At 36.4% G+C, this 21,958-nt stretch overlaps 6 protein-coding genes across 9 annotated transcripts; 2 read left to right on the top strand and 4 right to left on the bottom strand.

The window, feature by feature from the left end:
* Positions 1-3,334: 3,334 nt before the first annotated feature.
* On the bottom strand, positions 3,335-5,153 carry LOC9311388 (GDSL esterase/lipase At3g26430). Its single transcript, XM_002875274.2, has 5 exons — positions 4,807-5,153; positions 4,502-4,711; positions 4,221-4,390; positions 3,875-4,145; positions 3,335-3,769 (listed from the first exon to the last, which is right to left on the bottom strand). Exons 1-5 carry the CDS (start codon positions 5,081-5,083, stop codon positions 3,513-3,515), a joined length of 1,185 nt encoding a protein of 394 aa, XP_002875320.2. The 5' UTR covers positions 5,084-5,153; the 3' UTR covers positions 3,335-3,512.
* Positions 5,154-5,784: 631 nt separating this feature from the next.
* On the bottom strand, positions 5,785-7,781 carry LOC9313039 (glycine-rich RNA-binding protein RZ1A). 2 transcript variants are annotated; one of them, XM_021023964.1, is made up of 4 exons: positions 7,682-7,781; positions 7,172-7,285; positions 6,169-6,817; positions 5,785-6,068 (listed from the first exon to the last, which is right to left on the bottom strand). In XM_021023964.1, exons 2-3 carry the CDS (start codon positions 7,280-7,282, stop codon positions 6,185-6,187), a joined length of 744 nt encoding a protein of 247 aa, XP_020879623.1. In that variant the 5' UTR covers positions 7,283-7,285; positions 7,682-7,781; the 3' UTR covers positions 5,785-6,068; positions 6,169-6,184. The 2 variants fall into 2 exon arrangements, with proteins under 2 accessions (XP_020879623.1, XP_002875318.1); XM_002875272.2 differs by having other exon boundaries at positions 7,172-7,282; positions 7,682-7,780.
* Positions 7,782-7,944: 163 nt separating this feature from the next.
* Positions 7,945-9,902, top strand: LOC9311386 (tRNA (guanine(10)-N2)-methyltransferase homolog). Its single transcript, XM_002876924.2, has 5 exons — positions 7,945-8,440; positions 8,535-8,852; positions 8,937-9,011; positions 9,091-9,165; positions 9,257-9,902. Exons 1-5 carry the CDS (start codon positions 8,027-8,029, stop codon positions 9,806-9,808), a joined length of 1,434 nt encoding a protein of 477 aa, XP_002876970.1. The 5' UTR covers positions 7,945-8,026; the 3' UTR covers positions 9,809-9,902.
* On the bottom strand, positions 9,859-12,707 carry LOC9311385 (eukaryotic translation initiation factor 4B1). The gene is made up of 3 exons (XM_021023963.1): positions 11,354-12,707; positions 10,393-10,815; positions 9,859-10,252 (listed from the first exon to the last, which is right to left on the bottom strand). The coding sequence occupies exons 1-3, from the start codon at positions 12,553-12,555 to the stop codon at positions 10,228-10,230; spliced, it is 1,650 nt and encodes a 549-aa protein (XP_020879622.1). The 5' UTR covers positions 12,556-12,707; the 3' UTR covers positions 9,859-10,227.
* Positions 12,708-17,799: 5,092 nt separating this feature from the next.
* On the top strand, positions 17,800-18,512 carry LOC9311384. The gene has a single exon (XM_002876923.2). It carries the CDS (start codon positions 17,948-17,950, stop codon positions 18,437-18,439), a length of 492 nt encoding a protein of 163 aa, XP_002876969.1. The 5' UTR covers positions 17,800-17,947; the 3' UTR covers positions 18,440-18,512.
* Positions 18,513-18,596: 84 nt separating this feature from the next.
* On the bottom strand, positions 18,597-21,914 carry LOC9311383 (probable alpha-galactosidase B). Of its 3 annotated transcripts, none has more exons than XM_021025831.1 (13): positions 21,699-21,914; positions 21,438-21,591; positions 21,063-21,320; positions 20,807-20,981; positions 20,656-20,717; positions 20,408-20,571; positions 20,233-20,330; positions 20,097-20,155; positions 19,873-20,007; positions 19,541-19,779; positions 19,290-19,449; positions 19,123-19,198; positions 18,597-19,034 (listed from the first exon to the last, which is right to left on the bottom strand). In XM_021025831.1, exons 1-13 carry the CDS (start codon positions 21,776-21,778, stop codon positions 18,751-18,753), a joined length of 1,944 nt encoding a protein of 647 aa, XP_020881490.1. In that variant the 5' UTR covers positions 21,779-21,914; the 3' UTR covers positions 18,597-18,750. The 3 variants fall into 3 exon arrangements, with proteins under 3 accessions (XP_020881490.1, XP_020881491.1, XP_020881492.1); XM_021025832.1 differs by having other exon boundaries at positions 18,597-19,031; positions 21,699-21,873; XM_021025833.1 differs by having other exon boundaries at positions 18,597-19,025; positions 21,699-21,873.
* Positions 21,915-21,958: the final 44 nt, after the last annotated feature.

Here is a 21,958-nt window from a genome sequence, read left to right as displayed (position 1 = left end):
GAAGCCAGAGAATTGACATATGCGGATTTTCCATCTAAGTTTGTTTGGAAAAGCAGAGAGCGTGTCTGGAAACCCCGAGTAAAAGGATTCTCGATAGGAAGGATTATGTATGTTTCTCCTTCCCTTGGAGCCAAGTATTATCTAAGGCTCCTGTTAAATTCTGTGACAGGTCCTACATCTTACGATGACATCAAAACGGTAAATGGCATTATATATCCTGAGTTTGTTGATGCTTGCAATGCACTGGGGTTGCTCGCAGACGACCGAATATTTATAGATGCTATAAAAGAAGCGAGTTATTTCGTGAAAGGTTTACCCTTGCGAAAATTATTTGTGATGATGATCGTCGCCGGAGATATAGTAAATCCTTTGCGAGTTTGGGAGGAGACTTGTGATATACTGTCGGAAGGTATCTTATTCGAACGTAGAAAAGTGTCGAGGAATCCGGGTAGGTGGATCATTTCTATTGTTTATGAAATATATATAGCTGTCTTATTAATTGAATAGTAATAATAACATGTTTCGTGTGGTTTGCAGCTTTGACGCTTTCTGATAAACAAATAAAAAATTTCACGTTGGCGTCTATTGAACTCTTGCTGCGGGATAACGGGAAGACTCTGTCTACTATCGAAGGATTTCCGCAGCCGGATGATATATCTCTTGATACGAGTACAAATCGGCTGTTGTTGGATGAGCTTGGTTATAACCACGAAAAAGAAGCGAAAGAACACGTGAGACTCCTAGCCACGATAACGGATGAACAAAAAGTAGTTTACGATGAAGTGATGAAGGCAGTTTTAGATAAAAAAGGCGGTGTCTTTTTTCTATATGGATACGGGGGCACAGGCAAAACGTACGTCTGGAGTATTTTATCGGCTGCTTTAAGGTCTATGGGACTTATTGTTCTTAATGTAGCATCGAGCGGGATAGCCTCTTTGCTGATGCCTGGAGGTAGAACTGCACATTCAAGATTTTCGATACCTCTAACGGCTGATGAATTTAGTATGTGTGCGATGAAACCATCATCCCATCTCGGTGAGTTGGTAAAACAGGCTAGCTTAATTGTATGGGATGAGGCTCCTATGATGAGCAGACATTGTTTTGAGACGTTGGATCGTAGTATTCGGGATGTTATCTTTCAAGATTGATAATCGATGAGTGGGTGAGCATTAAAAATTTTGATGTATCACGGGTTAACAGCATATTGAGACCAGTACCGCATAGATTCAAGATTGTGTTTCGTTCGGACACTTTAGTGCAAAGTATTAATATGTGCTCCAGTAGAACCTATTTCAATCTAACTGAGTTTGTGAGTATATTGAGTGGTATTGTTAATCCGAATATTTGCGTTGGTAAGCCTAATTTATAAATTTATTTGTGCTTTTGGAGTTTATTTGCGGTTCATGTTCTGACTGTATTATTCATGTGTGTGTTTCATAGATGTTGTTGGCAAAATTGTCAACGTGAGAGAGTTGGTTTTTGTTCCTTCCGTGGAACATTCTCAAGGAGGATATTTTGAGCTGTACTTTGGTTTACGTGATACTGAGTAAGTCACTATTCTTTTAAAGATTTAAACCAGAATATAATGTCTTATATGACTTCTTCAAATCTTAAAATTAGGTGTATCCATCTAGAGTGTCGTTTAACGGGTGACCTTGCAGTCGAGTTCTATGACTTATGGAAGCATCGTTCACGTAACACAGTGATATGTATTATCAAGTTTGTGAAATTAGAACTATCACAGGAACATAGGTGGAGATGTACCAATGTTACCGGAAGTACGAGGATTATGTTGAATCCGGATCTCAGTATTACCGACGAGATGCTTTGTTGGTAAGTATTTTTTTTTTCCGTTTACAATCAAAACTCTAAAGTTGGCGACTGGACATTCACTGTTTATGGTGTTCTTAATCGGATGTCAGGAATCCTGAAAATGACCAAGTACCAATCATCACACGGAAGGAGAATGCCATGGAGTGATGATGTTCGTTGATTTCTTATTTTGTTGGTGAATGATTTTAAAAGATGATTTATTATTATTTTTTAGCATTTATAATATTATTGAATTTTTTAAATTTCATCATTTTCCATAATTTTACCACACTAAATCCTAAACAATTTACCATTTTTTTATTACACTACCAAGTAACACCTAAACAATCCCTTATTTCACATGATTTTACCATTTATACAACATTCTTCCCGCGCATGCGCGCGGGCAATCACCTAGTTGTAAAAAATACTATAAAAAATAATTTCATGTTTCTTATTAATATTTGACTATCAATTTTTTTAAATGGAAACGTAAGCTTCTATAATGGAATCGTAAGCTTCCAACGAGCTTCCAAAGTAAATTTTTTGGAAACGCTATGGAAGCGAGATTCCAAAAGCTTCCGATTCCGACTAAGATTCCGAAGCGGGAAGCGGACCTTCGACGAAGACTCAGTAAAAACATCTTTATGAATTTGATCAAATACGTTTCACTTCATCCAAAATACAAAACTCAATAAATGTTGAATTGCAGTCGATGTTATAGTTTGATATAATTTGCAGTAAAAATTATGTGGTATAAACTGCAGACTGATGTAGTAATAATAATTAGAAGTTGCAGTATATGTCATTAAAGATAATTAAATTATATATTAAAAATAATAACAATATTTCTTACAAATAAAATAAAATAATACTAAAAACATAGTTAATTTGAAAAAATATTTTGTTACATAATAATTATAAAACTAATGACTTACATTTCATAGCCTATATAAAATTTCATCTTTATTAAATCTAGTCTTATAAATAGTTTATGATAATTAAATGAAAATAAAAAACATAAACTAAAAAATTAAACATGTTAAGAAAATTAAGAAATTTAATTACCTATTTTTTTGAAATGTTATTGAATAAAATTAAGATAATAATAACAATTTTTTTTCTCATGATTCAAATTAGTTTAAGACATTTTCTTCTAATTTAACTAATTTTCGTTTTGTAAAAAAATAAAAATTATAACTCAACTTACCACATCCTAACTCATGAGAATTTCCACTTACCAAAAAAAAAAAAAACTCATGAGAATTTCCATGTTTTTGAGTTAAGTTTTGATTTAGCAATTCTACAAAGGAGATGACTCAAAAATGTAAGTTATTCATAACTCAACAAACTTCAACCTCTAATGCAAAATTTTAAAAACAAATCATGATTGGTAACATTTTTGAGTTATCTTCCTAATTCAATGATACAACATAGTAACTCATGTCACCAATCACACCTTAAATATGACAGGTGCGATTTCATTTTCAAAAAAACAAATATCTCTACCATTTTTTATAAATTTCATCAAATATGTTTCACTTCATTCTAAATAGAAAATTCAGATAAATATGACAGGTAGTTGCGATTTCATTATCATAAGAATTTTCTTAGAATTTGACAAAAAAAACAAATATTCCAAATAACTTTTATTCGTCCCCATTTTCAAGAGACACTTTGGTCATATGATTCCCTAAATTCTATCTGGCGCAGGCAAACTTAAGGGGAATAGGAGGATCCGAAAACGCCCCGCCGTTTATTTTCTGAAATATCCAACTGTTTGCCGTTTCAGTGAAATGTATGCCATCCCAGCTAACTCTAAACGACACGTCGTTACAAGACTTAGCAAGCACAATCTCTTTCCCTTCCACCATAACTTTGGCTCCACATTTGATTAGCTTGTTGTAATTGTACTTTCCACCATGTCCACAACAAGCCACCAAAGGATATCTAAAACCTAAAGCACCAAATTCAAACATAGAATAAACCGTTAGAACTGGTCTAAACAGACCCCGAGTCACCTAAGGTTTGTTATAAACATGAAAAATGGTTTGAAAAGTACCGAGTTTCTTGGGATGAGTGATGAGAGTAAGCTTGATAGAGTAGATATCAACATAAGTAAATGCAGCATCAGAGAGCTCTTTTCTTAACCCAATTACTCTTCTTTTTAGTTCAGAGTTATAATACCGAGCAATCTCATTACGCGGAATTGCACAACCGTGATTGTCGATTTGAGAAGCCGGTACTGGAAAACGGTCTAAAACATAAGGTAAACAACCAAGTGGAGCTGTGTTGTGTATCCAGAATCTTCTTCCTCCTTTACTATACACCTTCTACAGAGACATTTAAGACGGTTGGTTAATTCAGTTAATCACAGCTATGAATAAATACACTTTATCTTTGCTTACACGAATGGCGTTAGAGAATTGATCAAGAACATCTGGTATATAAGCCTTGATTTGATCTGTAGTCATGTTGAGTTTTAATCCAGAGGTAAGATCGTTCTGACCAATGTCGAATGTGTACAATGCTTGAGAGAAATACTCTTTCTTGGGAAGTAATTTCTTAAACACTCCACCTAATGTAAACCAAATCGGATTACAAAACGTTCTGATAATCTTGCATTCTTAAACATTGTTGATTGTTCTTATATGATTTCGGATCTAAAAGGTTGAAACTTTTAAAGTACCTTGATTGCGAATGAGTTGTGATCGTGTGATGAAATCGGAGAATTGAACCAATTGAACGTCGAGAGAGATTGGACTCGAACCGCCCTGAGAAATGGTGCTGTTTGGTGGCCGGATGGTGGAACCAGCGGTGGCGAAATTGGCACCATGGCTGAAGTTTGAACCGATGGAGTCCAAGAAAGCATTTAGGTATGGTAACCCTAACTCCTCCGCTGATTTTCAACAATAGAAAATAATCAAATGGTTAGTGAGAAAACTGAGTAAAGATTAGAAATTTATGAGTGTGTGTGGTCTCAGAACTAAGAACCTATGAAGTCAATGATGAGTCGACCATCTGCGAAACGACCGGAAGGGGAGTGGAAGAAAGTTTGACCATTAGGGTAAGGGGCTTGTCCAAAGGCAGCGGAGAGGCCACCTGTGTCGGAGTTAGAGTCGCCGAAGTTGAAGATCGCCGGAAAATTGCAAGGAGAGCAAACACGTTGATGTATGAGACATGATGCTAATAAGACTAACTTTATCAACAAGTGATTAGTTTCCATTGTCTCCGAAGTTCTTAAGAGAGGGAGAATATTTATACTATTCATTTTCTATCAAATAATTAAGTCAACGTTTACAAAGTCTTTATTTATTTGAGCTACGAAGTCTTTAAATATCTTAAATAACTTAATTATAAGAGTATAAGATTTTATTAATAGGACTTACAATTTACAAAGTCATTATTTATGTTAGATTGCATAATCATAATTCATCTAAGCGATGTATGAACTATATACCCCCAATATAATGTGCCAATTCCTCAAGGCTAGAGCTTAGGAATCAAAGGCAGGCCACGAACAAGAGACAAAAGTAAACGCAGAGGCACAAAGAATCCACAAAGAATAGTTCAAAGACAACCCCAGTGAGCCTAAACGAGCCAATCATGGAACATATGGCTGTAGAAATTTCCCTAGTCGAAGAAAACTATTGATTAGACTTGCCATGTTCCTAAAATTGCACAAAGTCATTCTTTTTTTCCTGAAAATGACATTTTGTGTTGCTCATGAAGGGATGTTTGAGTTCCAGTAGCCAAGTATCAGTCAGCAATGTATATTTCCCAATCCCATCACAAGTTTTATAGATCAGTCTTTAATTTTCACGGCTAAACCCGAGTATCAGACCATCCTGCATCATTGTTTACCAGAATCAATAAACGGTATATCCCCAAATATAACAACATTTGAATTTTACCAAATGCTGATCCTGGATATTCCGTAGAGATCAATCACGTACCTGAGGCTTTTGCAAATTTGGTGTTGGGGGATAACCCACGCATTCATTACGATAAGCATAAAGTAGCACATCTCAAATTGTCTCAAACCAACCAAGCACAAGGTTTCCATACGGATCAACATATCAAAAGGAGAGAGAGCACTTTAGGAACATAGTCGACTCTTGAGTTTAGGGCCAAAATAGAGACACATCTTCTTTCTCGAGCAATCCAAATACATTGAAGAAAATAGACCATCCAGCATAACTTTGACTTCGCACTTGACAAGAGAGCCGAAAGCAGAAAACCTTCAACTTCTTTAACTGCAAAAGAAGATATAAAGAGACTTCAACATAAGTCTTACCAGCACTTAACTTTGCAGAGATATGATAGAAAAAATTAAATAATACAATGGATACATACCCTTCGGAGTAGATTTCTAGTGAAAGCCACCAGCTCTGGGGCGGTCATATGGAGCAGTAGCACGACTGTGCCTCTCACCTCCTGGACCTCCACGGCTACCACCATCCCGGCTACGTCCTCCAGCGCGTTCTCCACTGCGATCAGGTCCATAGCGACTACCTCCACCATCCCTACTACCATACCTATCATCCTTAACACCATACCTATCATCTTTTGCACTGTACCTATCATCCTTGGAGCTGTACCTATCATCCTTGGAGCCATACCTATCCTCTTTTGCACCATACCTATCATCCTTAGCACTGTACCTATCGTCCTTTGAGCTGTACCTTCCGCCACCATCTCTACTACTTTCAGAAGGACACTCCCTTGCAAAATGTCCAGGCTTGCCACATTTAAAGCAATCTCCACCACCTCGCCCACCAGAGGGACGGCTACGATCACGATCATATCCACGATCACGACTGCGATCTCCATCATGATCTCTGCCTGACCCACCCTGATGTGGCTGGGCTTTATCAACAGTGATAGTTCGCCCATCTAAATCCATTCCATTCATTGCTGCAATAGCTTCATCCATAGCTTTTTTCTCATCAAAAGTGATGAACCCAAAACCACGGGAGCGACCAGAAAACTTGTCAAGAACCACCTGTGTATCAATAGATAAGGTTTATCTCTCATACGAGTTATGGTAATAAGAATAAGGTAGACATGACAAAGTTCAAATTGTCAAACAGACAAAACCCTAACTAGAATTGCAAAGACCAAGAAAATGAAATCACACAACACTTCAACAACTCAGAAACTAGAAAAGCAGATTTCCACTAAAAGAGTTCAATTACTAAACAGACACGCCATAAACAGAGTTGCAAAGAGCAAACAAATTACTAAACATATCAAAGCTCAATTTTTTTAAAACAGAAGCCTAAAAAACAAATCAAAATCTTCATCGTTTCAGTAACCAGATGAGCAGAGAGCCAGTGAAAGAGGATATAAGATTTACCTTGGCCTCAACGAGGTGACCATACTTCTCAAAGGCATCTCTGAGACCACGATCAGACGTTGACCAAGCAAGCCCACCAATGAAACAACGGTACTCCGGGTCTTCAGACATCTTCTAAAACAAGTAGCAAATTTTTTTTTTGAAGAAAGTAAATACGACTTGACTCCCAGAAAATCCAACAAACGCAACATAAATTCCTCTACAATAGCTAAAATAGAAACTTAACACTGCAGATCCAGAATATATACACAGCTAGAGAAGCCTAGAACACAATAATTCACAAAAAGAGCGTGAAAGCAAATCTGAACTCGTAATTGATATACTTACGAGATGTATCCACAAAGCTAATTTCAATTGATATCTACTAGCCAACAAACATATCTAGAAATCGTAATTGCGCGATGGTAAACCCTAGAAACTTCAAATCAGAATCGGTACAAAGATGACGAGACATGCAAGCGAATCAATACTTCGGTATAAACAAAGTATAAGAAAACGAGAAATCATTACCAGAGAGAACGAGATCTGATCGTGATTTGCGACGGAACCCTAATTTCTGAGAAGAGGAGAAGCTGCAGAGAAACTTCGGCACAACGACACAAGCGAAAGCAAACGATGCGATATATCTCGTATTCGACAGCTAACGGGGTAATTTCGTCATTTCCATACATGTGGGCCTAAAATAAATGGGCTTTTATTGGGCTCATGTATAAGGGTTTTGAAGAGAAGGTTTTAGTCGCCGTCGTCTTCGTTTTTCTCCGTCTCCGTCTCCGTCTCCTTCTTCTTCTTCTTCTTCACAGGTCTCTTTGACAAATTAGGGTTTTGGATTTTGGGGAAAAAAAGAGAGAGAGAGAGATGTGGTTTCTTTGTGTCTTCTATCACAGACTATTAGATTTCAGAAAGCCAGAAGTTGAAGCTTTAGCTGAACTCTTCGGAGAAGAGATTGCAGAGAATGAGTCTCTCCAATGGCGTTTACCTGAACATCATCATAACGATACTCCATTCCATTTCGTTCAACTTTCTTCAGAAGAAATCGCTCGTAACATTGCTAAAAGAAGCATATTGGTGAAAGGAATGTATGAGCTTTGGGGTGAAGGAACTTGTTATGAAGAGCTTAAAGACTCGATTCAAAGTTACCCCGATTCTCGAAAGCTTCCGTTTCTAACTTCTGATTCAACTTTTAGAATCTCTGTTGAAACTTTTGGAAAGGCTTTGACTTTTGAAGAGCAAAAGGATCGAATCCAGTCTCTTACTTATATCCCATTTGAGGTCTAATTCAACTTTCTTGTTTCAGTATCTTCTGGTGTCTTTTGGTTTCTTCTATCTTCATGTATTTGATTCTTTGGTCATATGATTGTTGCAGGGTCGGGTTGATTTGAAGAACCCAGATCACAACTTTTTTCTTATGGAAATGATTGAATCTGAAGAGAACAATGGACTTCAACCTATTCTGCAGAGGAGGATATTTTTTGGGAGGGAGGTTGGTTTTGCTGATAGGAAGCTTTTACCTACATTTCAGTTGAAATCTCGGACTTACCTTGGTCCGACTGCTATGGATGCTGAAATGGCTTTCTTAATGGCTAATCAAGCGAAAGCTACATCGGGGAAACTAGTGTATGATCCTTTTGTTGGTACTGGAAGCATCCTTGTTTCTGCTGCTCGGTTTGGCGCAATGACAATGGTTTGCAACTATCCACCTTAGTTTCTTGTGATGCCCTTTTGGCGGTTTATGGATCTTAAACTGACAAAGGAGTTCTTGTATTAGGGTGCAGATATTGATATCAGAGTAGTGCGTGATGGACGTGGTCCAGATTGTAATGTTTGGAGCAATTTCAAGCAGGTGCGTGTGATTTCTCTTGTTATGTTTCTTTCTTTCATTTCGATATCTCGGGTTCTTACATCTGTTATCGGTTATGCAGTATGGATTACCTACGCCAGTAGCTTTACTTAGAATGGATAACAATGTTCCTCCTTGGCGTTCGGGGCTAAAGGAGGTAATGCTCTCTCTCTCAGTTCTTTCATTATTATCTTTGGCATATTGAGTGTAGATCACTGAGTTTATGTCATATGTATCTATTGGTCAAGATCTTTGATGCAATTATCTGTGATCCACCTTACGGGGTTCGAGCTGGTGGACGTAAATCCGGTGGTCGGAAAATTCTTAGAGGAACAGTGGATCCTTACACCGTCCCTGATGACAAAAGAACAGATCACATTCCATCCACAGGTGCATATAGTCTAGTGGAGTGTGTTCATGATCTACTTCACCTTGCTGCAAGAATGCTGGTGATGAAAGGCAGGCTCGTCTTTTTCTTCCCGGTTTTGAGAGATGAGACTGGCAGCGAGGTTAAGTTTCCCGAGCACCCGTGTTTCAAGTTAGTAGCCGTCTCTGAACAGATCCTGAGCTCGAGATACAGTCGGGTTCTGCTAACCATGGTGAAAGTAGAGCCTTATAGTGAAGATATTGAAGAAGCTGCTCGATTAATGCATTTAGAGTTTAGAGAGAATCATCTTAAGTGGTTAGAGGACGGTAATATTCATTCCTCTGTTTTTAAACCCATTGATTCTTCTCAGATTCACACTGATCCCAAAACCTTTAAAGATCCAAAACCTAAGTATAGAGGGAAGTATGTGTAAGCACTGAGTTTTGTGTTCTTTCTGTTGCGTTTATGCTGAACAATGTCGTGTTTGACTCTCTTGTTGTTTCAATACAAATAGGGTTATTGGCAAATAAATGTGTTAAACAAACCAAAATACATAAAAAGGAGATGAGAGACTCCAGGATTAACTACAAAAAATATAACAATCAAGATTCTAAAATGTCTTCAAATATAACAAGAAGAGACATTCTCATAAGAGACACGCCTTCGCTGAGCAGAAGACCAAAACGAAACAACGAGGCTCTGATTCCGAAGATGAACCAACCAAAGAAAGAACAAAGATTAGGGTTTTTATAAATATTTATTAATGAAATTATCTCTAAGTCTTCTTCAAAATCTGGGAACTGAGTAGAGTAGTTAAACATATTCCACATTTGGTTGTTCTTCGTTTTCTTCTTACCATCCTTCCCTAGAGGAAGACCTGTCGGAAACCCGAGATTCAGAAATTAATATGACATCGATTTACCAAATCTCGTTAAACTTAAGGTATGATGAGCCTAAATGCATATTTTGTACCAACTGCATATAAGATTTAGTCATTTAGATAGTAATGGGACTAACCTGTTGCTGAAGAATCCGCGCTCTTTGCTTCCTTGGAAGTTTCTTTGCTGATCATCGGCTGGTCTAACCCAGGCATCGACGGCACCACGTGATCTGGGTCTCTCTGTGGATTCAAAACTCCTGGTTTCATCAATTGATCCAGCCCGGGAATGTGTTCTTTCTGAATATGTTCCGGTTCTGCCTGCACCAGACCCGGGCCTCTCAACTGGTTTCTGCCTGAACCTGACTTTGTCGTCCAATTCACGGGTTAGTAATTCCAAATCTTTCTCTTTCCCACGTATTATTTCTGGTAAATCATTGTGATTATTATTACTGCCAGGTTCTTGATCAGATTCCTTGATCTCTGGGGCGATGGACTCCTCGAGTTTTTTCCTTTGTTCTTCAATCTCTTCCTTCAACATCTTCTCTTCTTCTGTTTCAGGCCTGGAAAACATAACATAAGAATCACACAAGATGCATCTCAAAATCTAGGAGGAGACTATAGCATGCATAAAGAGAAGGTTATATACCCAAGAGAAACAAGCAAAATCTATTTAACAGTCTCTGGAACTCATCAATCCACTGAGAGGCAGAATAAAAAATAACATACTAAAAACAATGACCAATGTCAAAAGAGCTCTATTGACTAAACATGAGTAGGACAAAGAAATGAAACAGAGTATCACACATTTCACATCATGTTGTGCGATCTGGAACTCATAGATGCATAATAACCATGAAGACTCTATAACTAAAGTACAAAGAATCCCACTAAGCAGAAAAGGCAAACTATTATAAGTTTTCAGTTCCATACATTTTAATCTCCAAAATTCATCCAACTATATTAAGACTGACTCTTGTGCCATAATGTACCAAGCAATTAAATATCACTTCAATATTCAGATAACTGCAGCGACATAGAATTACTGCAGAGCCACAATCCTCAGAGAAAACTTTAAAAGAATTCCAGATGAATAAGGACCTGTCAACCCTGCGATGCTCGAGTTCCAAATCCATCTTACGCCAATCCTTTCCTTGTTCCTCTAGCAACACTTCTCGAGGCTTTGCATCGCCAAAAGGATTCACCTTTGGTCTCGGTTTAACCACATTATTCAACCCTGAACTCTCAGACCTGTTAGATTGAGCACTAGAAGGTCTGCTCGAATGTGCACTCGTTGGCCTACTCGTTTGAGAACCTCCTTTCTTAGCCTCAATCTCTGAGTCAATCTTCTTCCAATCCAAACCTTTCTCCGCCAAAACATCCTCCCTCGGTCTAGCTGCTCCAAACGGGTTCGGCTTATTCGTCTTCTCAACAACAGTTGGAGTCTCACTCGCTCCTGACTCAACCTTTCGTGGTTCCAAAACCAAACGACGACGTTCCTCCTGAACTCCACCACCTCCGGCTACTTCTCCTCTGGACCAACGGTCAGATTCACGGCCTGAATCACCAAAACTCGATCCAAATGTAGATGATCTAACCGGTGCTTGCCTTTTCCCTGCACCCCAATTATCAACATCATCAGCTCTAGATAATCCACCACCGCCTCCAAAACCACTTCCACCACCGCCTCCAAAACCACTTCCACCACCGCCTCCAAAACCACCTCCACCACCACCGTAACGACCTTGTCGTCCTTGATCAAAAGAAGGAAGTGGTTTCTTCGCTTTCCCCCAATCATCAACCTCATCAGCTCTAGAAGGTTGAGCAAAATCCGAAACCCTAGACTGATTTCCCCTCCTATCATCATCAAATCCACCACCATAAGGTCTCCGTCCTCCACCACCACCACCCCAAGACCCATCAGAATCATCTCGATCTCTCCCCATTCTTCCACCAGAACGACCACCATAAGATGAAAACCCACCGCCTAATCGACCAGGTTGCATTTCCTCCTCCGAACGTTGTCTAGGACCAGTAGGTAATTGAAGAATCTCTTGCTGAGTCAATCCAACAGAGTTTCTACCTCCAGGAGCTGTGTAAGCACCTGTAGTAAACTCAGATAAACTCATCTTCTTCATCTTCCTAGACTTAGGATTAGTAGCAGTCGCAGCAGCCTCTCTCAGGCTAGGAAAACTCTGTGTATCCGCCGTCGCAGCAGTAGCTTCCGCCGCTTGTTCTTCATCGGCACGCTCTGCTTCATCAGCCCAAGCCCCAATTCCAATTCCACCCCAAGGTTTCGCCATCAATTTTTGAAATTCAGAATCTGACAAATTCTCTCGGATCTGAAATCGGAGATCGGAAAAAAGTAACAGATCTAGGGTTCCGATGAAAGTTTGAAAACCGTCAGAGAAATTTTATTCCTTTTGCGTGAAGATTGAAAAAAATTGAGATTTATTCTCTTTGAAGCTGTTTTGTTTTTTCTTTGCATGCTTCTCAACGAAGGAGAGAATCGAGCCATCACGCGTTAGAGAAGCGCGTGAGTTACACGTCCAGTTGGTAGAGAGAGAAGAGAGGAAGTTACTGCTTTGATAGTGTAGCGCACGCGATGTGTAAGCAACTGACGGTTGACTTTAATGAATTGAACGGTCATAAATCTATCATTTAATTGTTGTCAAAACAAATTAAAATGTTATTATCATTCCTTGTTTCAAAAATCGCTAGTCTTGATCGTAGAGTAGATCTAGCTATTAATCAATTAATCAGAAATTATACAGAAATTAATCAGAAATTAGTTTTAAGATTTATATTTAGTTATATTGTTTATATATTTAGTATCATAAGATAAATTATATATAGTTCTCGTGGTGTAATGGTTTAAATCATAGAAAATAAGTAACATGTCACGGGTTCAAATTTCATATATAGTCATAAATAATCGATTTTCAACTTAAATTTAAAAAAAAATGAGTTTTTTTTACATATCCAATTTATTAACCCATTATATTGAAATCGCGGCGGCTGCGTGCTGCCGCACGTTTTTCCAGCCAATAAATCGGCCGCGGAGGACATTTTTTGAACAAAGGTATCATTTTATTAATTTCCTTTAACTTAATTTGTTTTTATCAACTAATTTATTCTTACTGATATAGTAATCAAAATGTTTAAATTTTAATCTAGCACATGTTAATATGGAATATTATGCCAAACTAAAAACAAAAATCATTGAAATATTTTTTAAAAAATGTAAATTAGCATTCCTCTTAAACTGTCTGATTATATAAAATTTGGTTTTCAAAGTTAGTAACTCACGTTCGTGACACGTATCAAGTTTATTTTAATGAATTTTTTTATATAAATGGAAATAAAAATTATATAAATGAAAAAAAATTATATAAATAAAACCAAAATTAAACGATACATCGTAAAAGTAAAAATATTATAATTACTTTTAAAGGTATATTAAAAAGAAAATAATATAGTAATTTACTAATTATTAAAATTCAAAATTATTATTTTTTGAATATATAATAAGAGAAAATTAGAGATAAAAAATAAAAATAAAATATTATTTTTTATATATAAAGTTGCTAACTCACATTAACGCGACATGTGTCAAGTAAAACATAAGATGTTGTCATAAGTCAAGTTTAAATTTGTTAATATTGTCGTCAATTACATTCTCATCAATGGAAATTTTAATTTACTCATTTACGTTGTCGTCTTTGAGTTTAATGTTTTGGACCCGTTTGTCTTTCTCTTTTGATTTGTTTTGAACCTGGAAAAATGACTTTTCAAGAGGCTTTGAAAATGCCACACAAACAGACCCATCATCAAACCTAAATCATATCATGGTATGTAAAGACATTCATCTACATATGATGTACACTTCAAGAACATTTTCTTACAGTATATATATTAACTTTTTGAAATGAATCCTACATATTTAGTCTATATGTGGTGTGATTTTGAAAATCTTGAAATTGAAGCTAGCCAATTGGTCCATTTCGTAAAGTGCATCAAGACTTTTCTTATCTCAATAGACCCTAATTTGAGACTATCTAGTACAATGTATGCCATGAGAAATACTAACATTGCGTTTATTATGGAGAACTTTCATGCGCTTGAGGACCCGTTTGTCTTTGAGTTTAATGTTTTGTACCCGTTTGTCTTTGTACCAGTTTCAACATCGATTTAATTTTTTGAGCTCCATATCAGTTCCGTTCCACTACAAGAAAAATGGACATTCTTAACACGAGAGAAATGCTATAATACGTCATTCATAGCGTTTTCATAAACGCTGTTTCTGCCCAGTTATCTTAGGGTCACTCAATACAATAGCGTTTTTTGTGTGTGTTATTATAGGTCGTTCTATTATAGCACTAATCAAATGCTTTTATATATTTTTTTGTAACACATGTTTAATGTTGCTTTATATTGTTTTGTAACACTTTTATTTTAATATATAAATATATTTAATTTGATTTATATAATTTATATATTTGAATCTTGTTTTGCAGAATTTAATAATTTGGATTTATATTTCAAAAATCATAATATACATAATATTAAGATTACATAACCCAAAAAAGTCTTACATAACATCATATTCAAATAAAAGTAAAAACATCGATAAAAAAACAACAAGAAGTAACTCTTCCACAAGCAAATGACACACCATTTCCTCCATAAGTACATAAATTGGCTCGATGTTTTGGGTCAGCTATCCTCTTCTGGGTGTGTTAGCATTTCGGTAGATTGCTTGGCTACAACAAAAAGATACAATGGTAAAAACGATGATGTCAGATATTGTTAATGCACAAACGGAGAATGCAAAAGAGACCCAAGATCAAGTAACTTCAATTATGCAGTCCTGCCATAAGTTACCACATCTATAAAACCTTCAGAACTGATGCACGTTTATGTCCTAAATTGAAACTTCAACATCTGTCTTTGTTGTTATAATAAGGTGAGACATTAAACTCATCATACCTATTAGGAGTTGCTAGTTTTGTGGTTTCTTGGTCTCAACAACAAAAGTATGGTGATTTTGTAATCAATTCAAGTAATATAACTTAAAATTAGAAAAGGGTAAAAGCTTGAGCACCTAAAGAGCAGCCAAACGAGCCTTGTCCTTGGAGATATCATCAGGCTCACCTACAAGCTGAGGCAACTACATCGGAAAAGATACATAATAAAAACAAAAACAATGACCCTAAAGTACGCACCGTCCAGTCACAAACGTCACCGACCGTGGTAAAACCACCTCTCAAGAACCTAAGAATCAAAACTATACACAAGCTCAAGAGTTGTTATCGACACCTAAGAACAATGTGCATAATCTTAAAGTCTTCCTCAAAAGAACTTGTGTTGATATCTCATCTTATTGTGGAAATAACTTAGAGAATTACAAGCTTGGTTAACAAACTTAGATTGTTCATTAGGTTTTATACAACTCTACAGTTTCTGGAAAGTTCTTACCTTGTCGTTTCAATTGACAAATGGATTGAAGTGAACTCAACTCCTACTCTATCTTCAACATTTGTAATCTATTCTTTGATAAAAAGAACAGTGTGTTCAGTATTTGATTAAGCTGTATAAGCAATGCAAGAATATGGAATATCGAGAAAAGTATACCAGCATGGCTCCACCAAGGTGAACGATCCATGAAGCATAGTGATCTGAATTCATTTTCAGATTCTTGGCCACACAGTAAGAAAATATTGATTAAAATCTGTAGGCCGTAAATATATAGCTAATGAACTAATTAAGAATTATAGTCAAAAGATATTGCACTACAAGAAAACATAGTCATTTCCGAGGAAAATTTCCGACAAAATGTTTGGTCGGAAATTTTCCGACAGGTTTCCGACGACTTTCCGACAAGATTCCGAGGGAAAAAAAATTCGTCGGAAACTCGTCGAAAAAAGAGAAAACTTTCCGACGACCACAAATTCGTCGGAACTTTGTCGGAAGGATTCATCGGAAAACATGGAAAATCCCGACTATTTAATTTTATCGGAAATTGGTCGAAAACTTGTCGGAAAACTCGTCGTAAATATTAGGTGAACACATGTTTATTCACTGCACATTTCCCGACAAAATTCCGACGCTTTGGTCGGAAATATTAGTCGGAAAAATCGTCAGAAATTATGAGTTTAAACCTTTAATATTTCCGACGAATTTCCGACGAAACTTAAGTCAGAAAGTTTTGTTAGTCGGAAATTTGTCGGAAAGTTTAGTCGGAAATTCGTCGGAAATTATTTATTTAATTATTTTTATTTTAAAAAATGAAAAAATAAATAATTTATAATAAATAAATAATTAATTTCGTCGGAAAGTCGTCAGAAATATTATTTTGAATTTTTTTTTGAAAAAATTAAATAACTTATAATTAAGTAAATAATTAATTAATAATTAATTTTGTCGGAAATTCGTCAGAAATTTCTACGTTCGTCGGAATTTCGTCGGAAAATGTATGATTTTTCATGTTCCCGCCTTTGTACATTCAATTCAAATGAATTTTCCGCGTTTTGTAGTTTCCGACAAATTTCCGACGAAATAAATCGTCGGAAATTGTTTCTATATATACCAAATGAGTTTTCATCCATTCCACAATTCCAAACACAACAATCTCAATCTCTATTAACATCTTCTTCTCTCTACTTCAAACATCATTCTATTTTTTTTAAAGTTAAAAATTTTTATTCTCTTGTTCAATTAATAGAGACATTTATGTATTTATATATTTATTCATTTTAATTAATTTAATTTTAATTCTCATTTGTTGATAATGAAAATTGGTTATGTGACAATTAATCTATTTTTTGAAGATATTCAATAATTATTTTTATTTTAACTATAATACTCTTATTTGTTTTTTTGTTTTTTTAAAAAAAAATAGAAAAGTCGTCGGAATTTTGTCGGAACTAATTTTGGTATATATTTATTTTTATTTTAAAAGTGGTCGGAAATTTCCGACGAATTTCCGACCACTATATAAATAGTCGTCGGAAATTTGTCGAAAATTTCCGACAAAATTCCGACAAATATTTCCGACAAAAATTCCGACGAATAGTTTTCGTCGATAATTTCCGACGAATTTCCGACAACTTATGGTTTCCGACCAGAGAATTCCGACGAATTTGATTTTGTCGGAAATGTGTCGGAATATGCTATTTCCGACGAATTCCCGACCAATACCGTCGTCGGAAATTGTGATGTTTTCTTGTAGTGTTGCTCACCTAAAAGTGCCATTTCATTTCATAGGATCAAAGACTCCAAGGATAGAGTCCACCATTTTACACTACAAAAGCAAAGGTCACATTTTTACACTCAATTAGCAAACATGAAATATCATCACAGAGAGTTGCCAGGAGAAGATAGAAAAACCTTATCTTGATTAAAGTTAAATCTAAACCCGAACCAAATCAAATCCTAACTACAATTATATTATCATTGTCATATATATCACTCTTTGAAATAAATAATAAATATGAAGAAGTTTTTTTTACGTTTTTAATTTATTTTTTATTTATATTTATATTTTTCCAAAAAGCCTAGGAATCGTTCCTATTGGGCTTGATCAATAAACTTTTTATATTTTTCCCTTAAAAAAAAAAAAAAAACTCTTACGCCTATATATATAAACATTTTGAAACCCTAGAACGCACCAAATCTCAAAATCACTTTTTCTCGATGACGATAAAGTTGGAGCAAGCAGCAGCAAAGAAACGGAGAACAACGAATCGTAAAGGAAAAAGAAAAGTAGACGAAAACACAGATTTGATCGTGAAGATAGGAGGATTCACAATCGATGACAAAACTCTTTCGAAAACTTACTATGGCACTAAGAACTTTAGAGCTGTGGTATATACAGACCTCGAAGATCAATACCCAACACGAGTGTTAAGGGTTCATCATGGCGACAAGTTGAAGTTTAACGAACAGGTAACAATTCCTATAGATTCTCATGCACGTTATCTTTACGTAGAATTGCTTGGAGTATCGTCCAAGGAAGATCCTGGAACCTCCCGCGGAATTGTTGTGATGGGACGGGCTAAGATTCGGTTGCCTCGTCCTCTTTACAGTCGCCAGATCAACCATAAAGCCAGCCTCGTCGCTTTGGATAGTAATCGATCTGTTGTGGAAAAGGGAACCCTAGCGATATCTATGAAACTTGATATATAGTTACGTAGAAAAGTTATGAAAATTCTTCATCTTAGGTTAGGTCTTGTTTTTTTTTTTTTTTTTTATAATAAACCTTTGTTGAGATTACTTTTCAGATTATTCGTCTTAATATTAAGAGTTTTTATAAGTTGTGGTTGATTTGATATTTAAGGAAGCATGATCTTGCATTTTTATTTTTTATTCGATATTTTGTTGTTTTGTATTTTTCGATTATACAAGACTAATTTCATAGACTAAAGATGAAACATTACTACGATGAGAAAAGACGACGTATGGAGAAGGTAAAAGAAAAGCCTGTTGATCTGATATAGTCAGGCATGGCTACAATGAAGAACAAACAGAGCAGGACCATGAGGTTCGACTTGAATCGATACTGAATCTTTTGTTGGTCCGAAATCTTTGCCGCTCCATAGCTCGTGGCTTGTACAAGAAGCTCCTTCAAGATTTTTCTTGTTTGGAAGAGCTTTGGCAATGTCTATTATCTTGGCTGATATCGTTGTCTTCTCCTGATTTAAGTTGAAAAACGCAACGTATACTTCTCCTCTTCTTCCCGTGGCAATCCAAGAACGAACGCCATTTGAGGTAGCTTCGGCTGCTGCAAGGTGGGTGATAATGTCAAAGGATTAGAAAATGGTATGTTGAAGAAAAGAGAGGAGAATGTAGTTGATCTAAACGGAACAAACCTTTCACTGGATTTAACACGGCACAAAGACCGGAATAACTATTTTCTAATGTTCCATTACTGTGGAGCTCCCACATCTGAAAGTAAGCGAGTGTCACATTAAGTAAACTTATTAATTGAAGATATGATGTTAAGGTAATAAGTGAGAGAGATAGAAAATCGATGTACCTGGTTTGCATCTAGTTTGCAAGGTGATAAAGTACCACGACTATAATCTTTCGAAGTGAGCTTTTGCTTTGAGGAAGCTCCTAAACAAGACTCTGCTTTTTCATTTGTTTGCAAATGAAGCTTACCTTGGTAAAGCTGGTTGTGTTTTATCTCCTCATCGCTGCACCAAAATGAAACAGTAAAAATCAACTAAGGGTGGTTTTATTAAATGTAAAGTGAGTGGAAGACAAAGTTTAAACAAAGAATCATACGACGCTGGAAGAGCTTTTCTGTTGTATAAGCAAAAGGGCTTCTCTAGTTTTTGGCTAGAGTATTGGTTCCAACAGATTTGTCCACGGTTCTTGTCTACAATGGACCAAGTGTTGGTTTTCGGTTCTTTGCAGCTAGTGAGACCAAAAGCATGTTTAGTTGAAATGTTGTTGCCCGTTGGATGATGAGGATGGCTTTTGTGCTTATTCCTAGATACTCTTGTCACGGTGATGTAAGGAAACTACAAAGAAACAGGTAAAGTTTGATGCTTAAAAGTTTGTAATTTCAAAATAGAGATAATGAGTTTGAAGATTGAAGTGTTATAAATACACACCTCCTTGTTGTTAGAGCTATAAGAGTTTATTTCCAGCAGTGTAGGATTTGTGATCAGATTATAAGTAGTGTCATCGAGCTTTCTCACATCACCTCCAAACATGAGAGGGGACTTTGCGATGGACCACAATGTCATCTGAATAAACAATAAAAAAGCATAGGAAATTTGAACTTGTGGTTTAGAAGGTTACTAATAAACTATGATCCTTGAAGCTAGAGATATACCTGTGACTTCTGTTCTTCAAGATTTAGATTACACGCTCGATGAGGTCCAACATTCGAACCTATACCAAACATTATAAAAAGACAAACGTTCATTGGAACCATATACAGAGTTAAATTTCAAGATTTTAAGTCAAACCTTGATCAGTAAGCCATCCAAGAGGTAACATATCTAGATCAGGCCATGATTTTCCTTGCAACCCTCGTGCACCGATCATACTAGAAGCAGATAAATCTCTGGACGAATAGAAAATTATTTGACATCAAAGAAAGGTAGATACTTGGCAAGAGTATTTTTCAGCTTGAAACTTGACCTCGAGATATCAAAATGAGCCGCCACATCTTTCCATGTATCCCAATCATCACCTGTTATTCTGTACATGTTAACCAATTGGCTAACTTCTTTAGCCATTGTAGGTGTCACACTGGTCCCTGGAGATATGGAGTATAAAACAGGCCGATCAAGCTCCTTCAGAACCTGCGACAATAAAAGCAATATGGTTCACATCTCTATGTACATATGACTTTAACCAGAAGATTGCTAGTTATTAAAAATATGTACCTCTGACACATAAGTTATCTCCTCTATATTGAAGTCAGTGCCAAATACGCAGTCATGTTTTACTAAATACCAAGAAAGTGAGACAAGATTTAGATATTCATCTATTGAATTGAGATAAAGAAGGTAATGGATATGAAGCCGATTCTCTTACTGAAATCAATGCCCCATTCGGCATATTGTCGATAGAGAGACCTCAAGAAAGCTTTTCCTGCACCTAACTTGGTATTCACACTCATGAACCCATGTGACATCCACACACAAGCCTTCTCCTTGATCCCAATATCTTTCGCTCGCCACTGCCTACCTGATTCTTCATAAGCACCTCCCTTTAACCAAAAAGAGGTCAATTCAATTGTTACTTCCATACAAACTTTATCAACCCAAAAAGATATCGAAAACCAAATTACCTTAACACTATCCATAACAAGAGTATTAGCGTTATAAGCTTGTGTGCTGATTCCTCCCATAACATGAATCCCAAACTTCAAACCCATTCTATGAACTTTCTCAGCAACTTCAGTGAAACCTTTACCACCTCTAGAAGATGGCCATCTAGCTGGATCAGGATGCAATCTTCCCCATTCATCAATCACATCAAACCCAAGAGAATCCACATAAGCTCCTTCAACTTTCTTTCTATACCAAAGGTAATCCACCACAACATACTGTACCCAAATCCACACACACACACACAAACACAGGCAATTAAAATCCCAAACTTTCACATTCTAAATGACAAAGAAACAAAATTTCCACTAGGGTTTGGTTGTTTATGCAATTACCTGATAACCATGAGGAAGAAGACGCTTAGAAACAATTTCAGCACTTTGCAAGAACTCAGCTTCAGAGATAGTCCAACAAAAGGAATCGTACGAATTCCATCCTCTTGGAGGAAAGCTAGCATGTTGTTGGCTCGATCTTGCTTCAATCGATAAACTGAAAAAAGATGAAATTTTTGCGATTGATCGATCACACAAAGACCACCCACTCAAAAACAAAAACCAAAATCAAAAACCCATTTTCATTACAGTGAAACAGAGTACCTAAAAATGGAAAGATTGAGGACGATGAAGAAGACAATGAACCGGGTCGACCCGGTTTTCTCTACGGATGGTCCGGTCATAGCGATGAGACCTGATTACGATGGCTTCTGATTTTGTTTGCCTCTTATGTTGTTGAGAACCTGAGAGTGAGAGAGAAGACAACACGCAATTGTTGTGTTAGTGGCGGGTACTACTACTTAGAGAGCGTAACAAGAATTAAGAATTAGATTAGTAACCGTTGAGCTAATTATCTTCTAAAT

Source organism: Arabidopsis lyrata, assembly GCF_000004255.2.
Source record: "Arabidopsis lyrata subsp. lyrata unplaced genomic scaffold ARALYscaffold_5, whole genome shotgun sequence".
NCBI lineage: Eukaryota > Viridiplantae > Streptophyta > Magnoliopsida > Brassicales > Brassicaceae > Arabidopsis > Arabidopsis lyrata.
This window is presented reverse-complemented; position numbering and strand designations above follow the sequence as displayed.

What these genes read in the sequence shown, in the direction of transcription:
- LOC9311388 (XM_002875274.2), bottom strand. Translation starts at nt 5,083, where the DNA reads ATGAATAGTATAAATATTCTCCCTCTCTTAAGAACTTCGGAGACAATG. An exon ending in ACTCATCATTGACTTCATAG is followed by an intron (nt 4,712 to 4,806) that starts GTTCTTAGTTCT and finishes GTTGAAAATCAG; the next exon opens with CGGAGGAGTTAGGGTTACCA. An exon ending in CACTCATCCCAAGAAACTCG is followed by an intron (nt 3,770 to 3,874) that starts GTACTTTTCAAA and finishes TTGGTGCTTTAG; the next exon opens with GTTTTAGATATCCTTTGGTG.
- LOC9313039 (XM_021023964.1), bottom strand. Translation starts at nt 7,282, where the DNA reads ATGTCTGAAGACCCGGAGTACCGTTGTTTCATTGGTGGGCTTGCTTGG. An exon ending in GTCACCTCGTTGAGGCCAAG is followed by an intron (nt 6,818 to 7,171) that starts GTAAATCTTATA and finishes ATTGATACACAG; the next exon opens with GTGGTTCTTGACAAGTTTTC.
- LOC9311386 (XM_002876924.2), top strand. Translation starts at nt 8,027, where the DNA reads ATGTGGTTTCTTTGTGTCTTCTATCACAGACTATTAGATTTCAGAAAG. An exon ending in GGTTTGGCGCAATGACAATG is followed by an intron (nt 8,853 to 8,936) that starts GTTTGCAACTAT and finishes TTCTTGTATTAG; the next exon opens with GGTGCAGATATTGATATCAG. An exon ending in TTTGGAGCAATTTCAAGCAG is followed by an intron (nt 9,012 to 9,090) that starts GTGCGTGTGATT and finishes TCGGTTATGCAG; the next exon opens with TATGGATTACCTACGCCAGT.
- LOC9311385 (XM_021023963.1), bottom strand. Translation starts at nt 12,555, where the DNA reads ATGGCGAAACCTTGGGGTGGAATTGGAATTGGGGCTTGGGCTGATGAA. An exon ending in GAGCATCGCAGGGTTGACAG is followed by an intron (nt 10,816 to 11,353) that starts GTCCTTATTCAT and finishes TATGTTTTCCAG; the next exon opens with GCCTGAAACAGAAGAAGAGA. An exon ending in CGCGGATTCTTCAGCAACAG is followed by an intron (nt 10,253 to 10,392) that starts GTTAGTCCCATT and finishes GGTTTCCGACAG; the next exon opens with GTCTTCCTCTAGGGAAGGAT.
- LOC9311384 (XM_002876923.2), top strand. Translation starts at nt 17,948, where the DNA reads ATGACGATAAAGTTGGAGCAAGCAGCAGCAAAGAAACGGAGAACAACG.
- LOC9311383 (XM_021025831.1), bottom strand. Translation starts at nt 21,778, where the DNA reads ATGACCGGACCATCCGTAGAGAAAACCGGGTCGACCCGGTTCATTGTC. An exon ending in CTCAATCTTTCCATTTTTAG is followed by an intron (nt 21,592 to 21,698) that starts GTACTCTGTTTC and finishes ATCTTTTTTCAG; the next exon opens with TTTATCGATTGAAGCAAGAT. An exon ending in TTCTTCCTCATGGTTATCAG is followed by an intron (nt 21,321 to 21,437) that starts GTAATTGCATAA and finishes ATTTGGGTACAG; the next exon opens with TATGTTGTGGTGGATTACCT.